Genomic DNA, 12443 nt, shown 5'->3' with positions numbered 1-12443 from the left:
AGGGGCTCTTCCCACCAGAGGGCACCCACCCCACACATCCCTGCCAAATGCCTTGCTCCTGGTAAACTGAATCTCCTGTTTGGGAGACTCAGACTTACCGCAGAATGATGTGATGTACTTTTTAGCTGGCAACTGCTACTTATGTAAAACCTAATAAATACTCCATGAATAAAGGTGAGGTTCTCTTTCACAGAATAGAAATTGCAAGATATTTTATCTGGAAAGTTGAATATGTGTCCTGCTTTCTCTGTACATATGATGACAGGCTTATCTTTTCAGGAACATATATAGACTGGGACTATTTGTGCCTATTGTTTCCCACCCCTACTGACCACTAGCAGCCAAGTCCTTTAACCTGTAGTTATGATAAAGGCTCTTGTTTCTCCAGTCAAACCTTCTTTCCTATATAGAGGAAAAACATCTTGCTGATAATAACACAGAATTGGCTTTGTAACCAAGGGTTAAGTCTCCATCCAGTGTTCTGCCTTTTCAAAGAGATCTTCAGTGTCCTGTCTGGAATCTAATCAGATCTCGAGTGGTGACAGCTTCCAAAGGTTTGAGTCTGAGAACAAAAGCAAAACCCCACACTGCAAACTCTGTACCATTAAAAGCTGCTTCAAGCATAAAGTCTGGGGTAAAAACAAACAGAAAACGGAAGTGAACTGTTCAGGAAGCCTTTAGAAATGCGATTCCAGACAGAAACTACCAAAGGGAAACAGTAATATCTTCTGTAAAATGATTTCTCCTACATGGAAGTGATGTAGTTACAGAGGCAAATAACAGTTTACTCCTAATGGGTTTTGTCAAGGGACTAATAACTGACTATAAGTCTGTTCCATGCCACAAAGATGACACAAAGACAACACTAAGCACTGGGATGGATTCTCCTAAATACATTTCTGAGGGGCCAGAGGCATTACAGATGGATTTCTGGAGGCACGCCGTTGGAGTAGCACAAGCTGATGAAGACAAAGGTTATTAAGATATTTAAACTTCCAATTCTCTATCTGGTTAACTCCAATTTCACACTGCAGTTACTTTCTATCTTAATATATTTTGACTGGGTACAAAAGTAAATGATTAATCCGAACAACCAAAGAGATTGACAAAGAAGATAAACACCTCTTGGTTCGCACCACGGAACATGCTCACACGGTTATGCACATTATATCCTGCTGTTAACCAGCATCTTGTATTGACTTTATTGCTCATGCAAACTGCACCTGTGATTTTGCCGTTGGCTTCCGATGGAGGCTGCCAGTTGACAATTATTGTCCGAGGTTTTCCCTCTTTGCTCACCACAGTCACGTCTTTGGGAGGAGAAGTAGGAACTGCAACCAAGCAGACAGACTCGTGTCACTGGACAGATACAAGCAACCTCAGAGCCATCTGTCTTTGTTTTACCACTGAAAAAGGCACATCTAACAGTAAAATCTCAGAACATTCAGTCTTCAAATAAATCCACCACGGTGTGTAGCGGTCTTACTGATTTACTCCATTCAATCAGCAAATGCCACCTGGTGTGCAGCATCTCCTTTCCAGGAGGAGGTACCTGCTTCTAAAGAACCAGATGATCTTCAAGGTCCCTTCCAACCCAAACCATTCTATGGTTCTGCCAACAGATGCTGTGATTCATGACTGAATAAGCCCATGTCTCCAAAACCACAGCATCACTGTACAGCTCTAACAGTTGGGGTCAATGACTTCTAACTGAATTTCTTCAGACACCATAAAAATGACACAAACTTGTGAAATAAGTATGTTTTATATGAAATATCTCCATATTTTCAGCTTTATGGTGGGACTGAGTAATGCCAATTTGCCACTTAAAGCTGAGTCAGTGAAGGAAGCCCACCCAAGATTTAGAACCATAATCCATAATTGCTGATTGACTTCAGCAAAGAATTTGGTGTAATTTGCAAGGAAATCTGCAGCACTGTCTGAAATCCAGAAATATCTGTGGAGCACAACTGTCCAACCTTCTCTTCCTTGGGTTGCCAGAGAGCAAGACTGAGAGAAAGAAGGAGAACATGCTTCCTTCTCCCATCAGCCTCCTCCTGCCTCACACTGAGGAAATGGCACAGGTTGCTGCAGCGCAAGCCTGAAATGTGAGTCCTTGCTTGCTGTGAACTGAGATTTCCAGCTGGGGCTCAGATTAATGCTTCTGGCTGCACAGAGCCAACGTCTCTGAAGGTGCATTAACCAGGCCAGGCTCTGCAAAGCCACATCGTGAAAAACAGGAGACTTCTAATTATGTAACTTCTAGCAAAGTAAATCCGCAGTGGATACTTAATACTGTAATAGTAACATTTAGTGCTTCCAGGGCTTTCTGCATTTCAAGGGCTTTATGGATACTACCTATTAGAAATTAATCCATACATCCTCTGAGATGGCTACCTACTAACCCTGTGCACAGTAACAGCGGGAATCCAGGGTAGCAAAAGCTCAACAGTTACTGTACCTATTACCCCAGCCTCTTACAAACACACTCAACAAACATATGGATGTCAAGCACAACTCAAGGCCCTACAGTAAACTTGAGACTAAAACAAACCCCAGGACTAGCCCACAGGAGATTTCTAACCCACAGACCAACACTGAACCCAGTATCCTGGGTTTCCTTCAGCGGGAGCTGAGGAGCAAGTCCTACACTGCGCTGCTACTCAGGGGTATCCAAAACCATGGGTCACACCCTGTGGACTTTGGTGAGTGATATAAATCACAAGATCTGTTATGAGAAAAGATATTTAGCCTTTTTGGGGTTATTTGTTTCTTGGCTTCCAAGCTTTTAGGTCACATTTGCAAATATCCTTTACAACCACCCTGTATTTACTTTCTATTCAGATGAAGTGAGATTCCTGTATCTCACCCTCCCTCTGGTGCTTTCTGGTTTCAAATGCTGTTTCAAGAACTTCATTTCTGCAACTTTTCCCACCCCCCCATGTAGTTATGAATGAGGATTGTATGTGTGTCACCACAAACACCAAATAAAGTGTTTTAACCTGGGATGGGCACAGTAATTGGAATGGGAAAGGAGCCTCAGTCCAGATCTGCCTCCACATCATGGACTTCCCACCAAAAACTAAGATAATGTTTTCAAAAGCAACTGAAGCCCACTAAGGTTTTATGGGGCTTCAGAATAAGTTAGATTTCTGGTCTTGCTTTTTCTTATGCCTTGCTGTAGAGTATTTGGATCATCTCAACTAATTCTTTGTATGCCTGATTTCTTTTTGCTGTATTTTATTTAGTGTAAGAACTACAGGCTAAGCAGGAGAGGCTTTTTTTAATCCTTACAGTTCATACCAAGAGAAACCTAAGCATAATAAGCAGTCAATTTAATTGCACAAAGATCATTTAACACTGCAGGATAAAAAGAGCTAATGAGTGTCAGGTCAGGGGACACAGGTCCTGCATCTCCCGGGTACTCAGTGGGCACAAGTTCATCCTGGCAGCTATAAACCCCTTTCTGTTCTGTACTCTGAGCTTCCAGCATTTCTGGGGCACTGAGGACTGCACTGGCAATGCCCCCAAGGCACAAGAATTTAGGGCTGATTTGGATGCCTTAGCTTCTACTGGGATTTCTGGTAGTTCACTTGCCTCATGCGCCTCCTCTGTAACACCATCAGCACAATGACAGCAAGTTTTAATTATTATTTGCTGACGGTGTGCAGTTCTGGTGTCCTCAACATAAAAAGGACATGGAACTGTTGGAACAAGTCCAGAGGAGGCCACGAGGATGATCAGGGGACTGGAGCACCTCCTGTATGGAGACAGGCTGAGAAAGTTGGGGCTGTTGAGCCTGGAGAAGAGAAGCTGCGTGGAGACCTCAGAGCAGCCTTCCAGTATCTGAAGGGGGGCTATAGGGATACTGGGGAATTAGGGACTGTAGTGATAGGACAAGGGGTAACGCGTTAAAACTTGAACAGGGGAAGTTTAGATTGGATCTAAGGAAGAAATTCTTTACTGTGAGGGTGGTGAGGCACTGGAATGGGTTGCCCAGGGAAGCTGTGAATGCTCCATCCCTGGCGGTGTTCAAGGCCAGGTTGGATGAGGCCTTGGGTGCCATGGTTTAGTGTGAGGTGTCCCTGCCCATGGCAGGGGGGTTGGAACTGGATGATCTTAAGGTCCTTTCCAGGCCTAACTATTCTATGTATTTTCTTTGTATTTGTATTAACGTGCTCTGAGATGCTCCAAGCATACACTTCCTTCTTCTCTCCTGTCCATGACCTGTGGTACATTATTCATTACTTCTCTGTAATTTGCTGTACATACTTTGGCATGCAATCATCCCTTTCAAATCTGAAGTGTGTTGTTGTTGATTTTAATCAGAGTTTCTAAGCTATAAAGATAAGAACCTCCCAGCAAGTATTCATCAGCATAATCATTTTAAATACATGCTTTCCCTCTCCCAGAATTGTGGCATACTCCGTTCATCCCACTGGGAATGCTGGCAACTTCCAGAGAGAGGAGGAGTACCTAATTCGAAAGTCGTTCCATGCGCCGTCATACTCCAAGTACTTGATCTTCGCCCTTTAGTCACCATCACGGAGAATTCATACAAGGTGTTTGGTTTTAACCCAGTCACTAAATAGCTCAAAGTGGTGGCATTGGCAGTCTGAAAGGAAAACAGAGTCAGTAACTTCTGAAACCATCAGTCGCCGGCTCCCAAACGCCCTTGTCTTAGGTAAGTGCTTAAAGCATTTTCATAACCACAGTCATTAATTCTGTGATGGTTTTGCTCTGTCATGAAAATTCATTCATCAAGAATTAAAGTGCAGTTGTTTCATCCTCAACTAGAAATGCTTTCTGCAATCAGCAAGAGCATTTAACAGCAGTCAATTAGAAATTAAAGGGGAAGATAAAAGGCAATAGGAGATCTTGGGCACACTTGTTCTGCAGCAGGGTAAATCACTGTGTGATCGGGGGGGGGGGTCATTTACAGCAGTTCATTAACTGATCTGGCAAGGGAAAACACTGAAGCCCAGCTAACAGTAACAGTCCTGCTTGAAATCTCCATCTGTCTTCCACATTCCTGCCACAACTTTCAGTCAATTTTTAACATATGTGGAAAACAAAGGTACAAGCCCACCTGAAGGTACAAGGAAAGACAAGCTCAAAGGAGAAATCCTCTCTTCGTAAGATTTTAAAACCATAAACCGTAAGATTTTTTTAAGCAATATTAAAGGTCTTTTCCAACCTAGTTGCTTCTGTGATTCCTACACCTTGCATTAGGAGCTGATGCACCCCTGATGAACAGCACATCAGCTCTTACCCTCCACAACCCCTAGGGAAATGCCTAACCACACGTAAGCATTTGATTCTGTTTGTACCACTTGTCTGCTCGTAGCTGCAGTCAGAGGTGGCAGCTGGAGTCCTTTTTACAGGCTCAAATTGTGGTTTTAATCTACAGCTTTGAAACTTGGTGGTGTTCCCTGCACATCCCATTGAATGTCAATGACACATGAAAGGCTGAAAGGAGACTTTTTTGCTTTCTTCATTTTTCAACCCCACTTACTGTTTTTAAGATCACAACTGTCCCATGGTACTAAACGCTGCTCACCTACTAGAGAATAAACTTCATAAATATTGCCTTGTAAAGTTTATTTTCCTTTTATACAGCCCTAAAGATCTGAGTTAAGGTTTAATACTTCAGCTGACTCTGGAGTGCACACCAATACATCTTGGGTAGCCTGTGAGCAGGACAACCCTGCTCCACCAACAAAGACGCTTGACACTGTTCAAAGCACAGCCAAGTTTATTAGCTTCAGGAACTGCATCTCATCTGTTCCTGGGTTTATGTGCTCTAGACTGACACTACTCCTATACAAATTTAAGGAAAAGAAGGCTCTGTAAAAGTGGAACCTAACTTGTGTTTGAAGTTATTACTCTTCCTCAGTGAGAGTCTGCAACAGTGCAGAAGTGGGGAGTAAATGTTGGAAACACGAATGAACTATACCAACATCCCACTTACTGACAAGAGGGATGGAAGAAACGACTATGTTGAGCCGATGGATATCAGAGAACTGACACCAACATACAATTGCTGCGTGCAAGGTGGTGGAACAGAGGAGCTCTGATGCAACGGGCCAACAGCCTCCAAACATGCAAGAAATAACACGGCTGCTAGAGCTGGCTGTGACAAACAGTACACTAGCTCACACTTCATAAAGTTACCCAAGACCTGACTGAAACGCAGCAGCTGATGGAGCAACGCTGCTGAAAAAGGTTTTGCCTTTCTTAAAGGTAACCAGAGTAGTACAGGATGGGGGCAGTACTTCACTTATCACAGGGTGGGATTTCCTAGCATTTAACTAATGAAACTGCAGTACTGTATAAATCACTCCTGAGCCATCCCCTGCACAGGACACAGGAATGAGGGCTCCAATAACTTGCCTTTAGAGGGAGAACACAGATATACACAGCTTTTCATTTCAATTAAAACCCCCCGGTTTGTACCAAGATTGCTCTGTGAGAGCATAAAGGGAGCTCCACTCGCTGGAGGTTTTAACAACCATTTCCTTTGAGTCTCATTTAAATTGTGAGATCTGAAGTCAGCAGTTTCGAGGCCTCCTGATAACTCCAAAAACTGAAAAACGATCCACCCAACCGACTGAAGAAAATGCAAACCCATAAAGCGAGCCCCAAATCTGCTCTTCAAATCCAAACACCAGATGAAAATCAAGGGAGGCAGGGCCCTCATGCAGTTACTGTTACAGATGTCGTACCCATGCAGTTCCCAAACAGTAGGTTCACTGTCAACTTGGTATGAACAGGAAAGGTTGTAAAAGGAAACCAGGGTATCTTCCCTGCATGACTCACCCCTGGTATTCAGATCTGTTACCTGGAGAGAAGCCACTGGTAACATGTGCCTTACTAATGTGTTACTGGCTCCTCTAAAGGTAAGTCCCCATCTGTGGATGTGATCATGATCAGGTGAAGCAGAAAGTATAAAACTGTCACTGTCTCCATGGTTCCACAGCAGAAAGTAACCGTGGAAACGTTCACCTCTGCTCCCTGTGGTGACCCTTCCACTCACACCAACACCCCACACATGCAGAAGAGAACAAAACCAACTCCTTCCACCAAGTCTAGATGAACCTTTGAAGCAATGATGTAAGTGACCAGAACCAATGTGAACCAGAGAAGCTGTGGCTGCCCCATCCCTGGCAGTGTTCAAGGCCAGGTTGGACACAGGGGCTTGGAGCAAGCTGCTCTAGTGGAAGGTGTCCCTGCCTGTGGCAGGGGTTGGAACTGGATGAGCTTTAAGGTCCCTTCCAACCCAAACCAGGCTGGGATTCTATGAACTCAGCTCAGACAAAGAAAACGGGGCCCTCCTCTACGCCGCTTCCTCAGCCCTTGTCTTTCTTTACTCTCTGCTTCACTTAACCCTGCCTCAAACATGAAACTACTTGTTACTGACAGAAGGCAGCTATGTTAGTGCTGGTGAAGCTCCGATACCTTGTACTTGGTATTAGCAGGAATATTGGTTTTCCAGCGCACTGTGTAGTAGCGAGCATCTGTGATCTTCTGGTTCTTCGGCAGAGAGTTGTCTGCCCAAGTGATCCGTATGGTGTCATGACTCAGGATGGAAGCCTGAACTCCCACTGGTGGCATCATGGGAGACGGATCTGGCACTGGAGTGTATGGAGCATTAATAACAAACAAATCAACCTCGGAAGTGTCTAGGGAATTGATGGGTAAAAAGTAGTGTATAATAATTAAAAAGGGAGAAGGTGGCATTTTAACGTAAAACAAAAACAAAAAGGGGAAATGCAGGGTTGTGCAATGAAATGAAAGGTGAGAAATGGAGAAAAAGAGAGAAAAGCCAGAGTTAATAGGTGACATAAGACAGGCTAATAAAATTACTCTTGCATCGTGTTCCCTTCTTAAGACAGTCAGACAACATATATATGCTAATATATACACACACCTAATATATTAGTGTTCAGTGCATTCAACCATGGCCTAAGAACCCCCAGCATGCAGTAATTTGAACTAATTTGACTGAATGTCCACTGATCCCTCCCCTTCAGAAAACCATGAGGAAAAAGAGCTGAACTCCTAGATGGGTCACTGCTGCTTCATAGAAATTAAGGGGAACTCCCAGCACCTTTTAAAGACTCTTGATGGTGCTCAAGTTCCAAGTGTCACACAGACCTACTGCAACTGCAAATCCTCATAACGGATAAGGATTCCAGCTACACAAAGTGACTGTGTTAACACTGAGAGTCTAACAGCGAGCACACTGAGCTACAGCATCGTAGTAGCTCGCTTGCAAACTGATTTCTCTGCTTAAAATGTTTCATTACAAGACAAGAAACACGTATGCCAGGAACTTGCTTAGCGTGACAGGAGACTGAGACTTAAGAGAAACAAAATGCAGGCACCATATTCAAAACCTCAGTGTAAAAGACCCTCAAAAATCTACACTTGTCCATAAAACACAAAACAAGGGCCTTCAGAACTGCACCCACAGGATCTGTGCTGAGGTAATGGTGGTGAGGCTCTGGCACAGGCTGCACAGAGAACCAGGCTGGGATTAGCACTTGAAAGGTTGTAATTTACAAATGAAACCAATTTGAGGTGGCTCAATGAATGGATGATGTGTGAACACAACCACCACCACCCCAAGGCCACTCGCTTACACACCAGCACCGAAAGCTCAGCCTCGTGCAGTTCAAGGAGGATTCTGGCTGTGCAAGACATTGAGAGCAGCCCCTTGCCCTTACCCGAGTGAGGCCTGGTCACCGCGCTCTCGTAGAGAGGGATCCCTTCCCCAACGTTGTTAAACGCTTTCAGAGTTATGACATAGTGGGAGCTTGGGTCTAAAGGGAAAGAACAAACATCTTAAGTCAAGCTCACAGTGAATGCTGTTTTCTCCTTCGCTTTGCTCAGTATTTTATAACAGAAATACATGAAATACTCGGGCTAAATTTCCACACAGCCCTTCTGTCAGTGCTCCACAGTCCTCCTGCAGCACAAGTCTGCTGTCTCAGCAAACCTTCCTCAAATGCAGTCAAAACAGCAGTGAGGAAAAACATCTTTAAATGACTATTTTCAGTTGCTCTACTACAAAATTACTCAAAGCTCCTCTTTCATGGAACTTCCCCATAGTTTGTGACACTAATGTTTATTTTGCTTTCAGGATATTTTACCTAACACAGAGAACTCTTTGGAGGACTGAATCTCTAGTTTTCAAGTAGATGCCACTGTATCTTGGTGACATTTGAGTTTGTTTTTCGCCTGAGGCCACCTGTTCTGCAACTCCAGAAAGAGAACCAGGGAATGCTGCTCAGCAGGGAAGCGTTTTAATAAGTGTTGAAGGGAAAGCATCGCATCAAAACACACTGTGCTTCAAACTCGGTGGATGTAGGGTTCTGGGCTTGGGGGGGGGGCTATTCCTCTGCCTCTTTATCATCAGAAAATAGAGTTTATTTGAAATTTATCAACAGTGTGACATCCACTGCAATTATTTCAATAAGGAAAGAGATCGTCTTAAGAACACACACGTAGTATTATTTATAACTCCATAATTAGGGAACTGTGGCAGAACTGAGAGGTAAAACTTGGGCACGAGTGTTGACTCTCTCACCATACCTAGGTTTTCGATGGTGTAGTATCTCTGTTTGTAGTCCACCTTGATGGTCTGGGCGTGAGGGCTGCCAATGCCGTACCCGATCGCGTAGCCTCTCACCACGATGTTCTGGTTTTCAGGAGGAGTCCAGCTCACTACAATGCTGGTGACAAGTGGACGGACGTGCAGGGAGCTGGGAACTTCAGGAACACGGGTTTCTGTTAAAGAAAAATGATGGATTGAAAGGATTCCTTGTAAAGAAAGGTAATTGCATAAAGAGCTACGAGCTAGGATGGTCAAATGAAGCACTTTACTCTGTGTCTGTATTGACATGAGCACATTCCAAAAGAGACAGTGTTGTTGTGCAAGAGAGAGCAAAGACCTCTAATAAGCAGAAGAAAATCAACACAGATTTGTAGACTAATACATTTTAATAGATCCTCTGTTTAAAAGAAAGGGCAGTTGTACTGAAGGAAAGCATCAGACCTGCTTCAAGGCAGATGTTTTGATGTTTGTGCATGTTCTCGTTTGTCATTCTTCAAAACAGCCATGAAATTTATCACGGCCTTGCCCTCCCATCTACTTCCAGCTCCATCACATTACTTACCTGTGGGCATTACCATAATTATACCGAAAACATCCTAATGATGTAAGCAACATTCCTGAGCTTCAATAGACTATTCCAAAGAATCACAGAATAGTTAGGGTTGGAAAGGACTTTAAGATCATCCAGTTCCAACCCCCCTGCCATGGGCAGGGACACCTCACACTAAACCATGGCACCCAAGGCCTCATCCAACCTGGCCTTGAACACTGCCAAGGATGGAGCATTCACAGCTTCCCTGGGCAACCCATTCCAGTGCCTCACCACCCTCTCAGTAAAGAATTTCTTCCTTAGATCCAATCTAAACTTCCCCTGTTTCAGTTTGAACCCGTTACCCCTTGTCCTGTCACTACAGTCCCTGATGAAGAGTCCATCCCCAGCATCCTTGTAGGCCCCCTTCAGACACTGGAAGCTGCTCTGAGGTCTCCACGCAGCCTTCTCTTCTCCAGGCTGAACAGCCCCAACTTTCTCAGCCTGTCTCCATACAGGAGGTGCTCCAGTCCCCTGATCATCCTTGTGGCCTCCTCTGGACTTGTTCCAACAGTTCCATGTCCTAAGAATTGCTCCATGCTCTAAGAATTGTTCGTAAACCACTGTTGCATGTGCTACAAAGGTTTCTTCTGGTCTGTCCTACACTTGCCACTGTTTAAATCCTTGGGCCTCTTTAACATAATTCACAAAATACAATGCAACTGTACTACAAGGAACCCCACAAGCAACACAAACCCCCCCACAATCCACCAGAGCAATGGAATGGGGATCCTCAATAGGAGAACTTCCACAACACGGCACTGAAATCCCCAAGTATTTTTACTGGATTGTGTTTTCCCCACTCTTGAGTAGAACTTCAGAGCAATCTAAAAGCACGGCTGCACTTACTGGTGTCCAGGCCTTTGTTTTATCTTCCCCCAAATTAAGTAAGAGCTTTTGTCAGGCCACTGGAGCCTGCTGGATGTTGGCAGATGATAAATAATTCTGTGCAAATAGAAGTTGAGTTCCCTGCTCTAAAATAGCATCGGTTCCGAGGGTTGTGCTTCCTGCAGGGATTTCATTGTAATGAAACATGCAGAGCGGTTCTCTAAAAGCATTTAATAAAGCACCACAACAGGAGGATTATTTGGATCATAATATGCCACTGGCCTGCTAGCCCAGGGAGTTCACAGTCGCCAGCTGACACAGCTGATCCATTAAAGTTCACAACTATTAACTACAGAAAAGCTACAGCACTGCAGTAGGGGAGGTGACATTTTTAACTGCACACAAGTTACTGCACTGGGGAGAAACTCTGTGCAAGTGTTTAACACCTCCTCCATATGTGCTCCTCGAGGGACCCGCATCAACTGCAAAATGACACAGCCCCCCTGAAACTAAACTGTAAGAGTCTGGCTCCCATTTCCATTGATGACACCATAAAGTGAATTAGTTTCTATTTAAATTCAATGGAATAGAAAGGAGTTATGCCTCACATGTCCATTACACCTGAGAAATTAAAGCTTGGTTGTAAACAGATTTACATGGTACTGAAATTATCCACATGAGCTTAGTAAAGAAAGAAAAGCAAAAAGTATCATAGAATCCCAGCCTGGTTTGGGTTGAAGGGACCTTGAAGCTCATCCATTTCCAACCCCTGCCACGGGCAGGGACACCTTCCACTGGAGCAGCTTGCTCCAAGCCCCTGTGTCCAACCTGGCCTTGAACACTGCCAGGGATGGGGCAGCCACAGCTTCTCTGGGCACCCTGGGCCAGCACCTCAGCACCCTCACAGGGAAGAGCTTCTGCCTAAGAGCTCATCTCAGTCTCCCCTCTGGCAGGTTCAAGCCATTCCCTTGGCCTGTCCCTACAGGCCCTTGTCCCAAGCCCCTCTCCAGGTTTCCTGCAGCCCCTTTAGGCACTGGAGCTGCTCTAAGGTCTTCCCTTAAGGAGCCTTCTCCAGGCTGAACAAGCCCAGCTCGCTCAGCCTGGCTCCATAGGAGTATGTACACCTTCTTTCCAGCATGCACATATAGAAAGATCTCATGCATGTATACAGAATCATATGGACACCATGTTATGTTGTAACATTAACTGTGAAGTTTTTATTACTTAATTAATTGAAAAGAATATGCATAAAGAAAGTGAAAATTTCTTAAGGTCTGCAACATCCCCACTGGAGAAAAATGAAAACGGCAAAGCCCACACAGAATGTAAAGGTTCTTTCCTTTTCCCTCCTACTGCCCTGATTAAATTTAGTCCTGATGCCATCCTCTGGCAAAGTACAATGAACTC

General features: G+C 44.4%; 1 protein-coding gene across 1 annotated transcript in view; it reads right to left on the bottom strand.

The window, feature by feature from the left end:
- The window catches only part of NEO1 (neogenin 1), a gene marked incomplete at its 5' end in the record, with an annotated part of 189249 nt that overhangs the window by 18992 nt on the left and 157814 nt on the right, over positions 1-12443 (bottom strand). The window contains 5 exons of the mRNA XM_080626581.1: positions 1224-1331; positions 4477-4615; positions 7459-7682; positions 8730-8825; positions 9598-9792. Of these exons, the coding sequence (XP_080482707.1) occupies positions 1224-1331; positions 4477-4615; positions 7459-7682; positions 8730-8825; positions 9598-9792 (762 nt within the window). The remainder of the gene's footprint in view (positions 1-1223; positions 1332-4476; positions 4616-7458; positions 7683-8729; positions 8826-9597; positions 9793-12443) is intronic.

Source organism: Psittacula echo (genome assembly GCF_963264785.1).
Source record: "Psittacula echo genome assembly, chromosome: 10".
Classification (NCBI taxonomy): domain Eukaryota; kingdom Metazoa; phylum Chordata; class Aves; order Psittaciformes; family Psittacidae; genus Psittacula; species Psittacula echo.
This window is presented reverse-complemented; position numbering and strand designations above follow the sequence as displayed.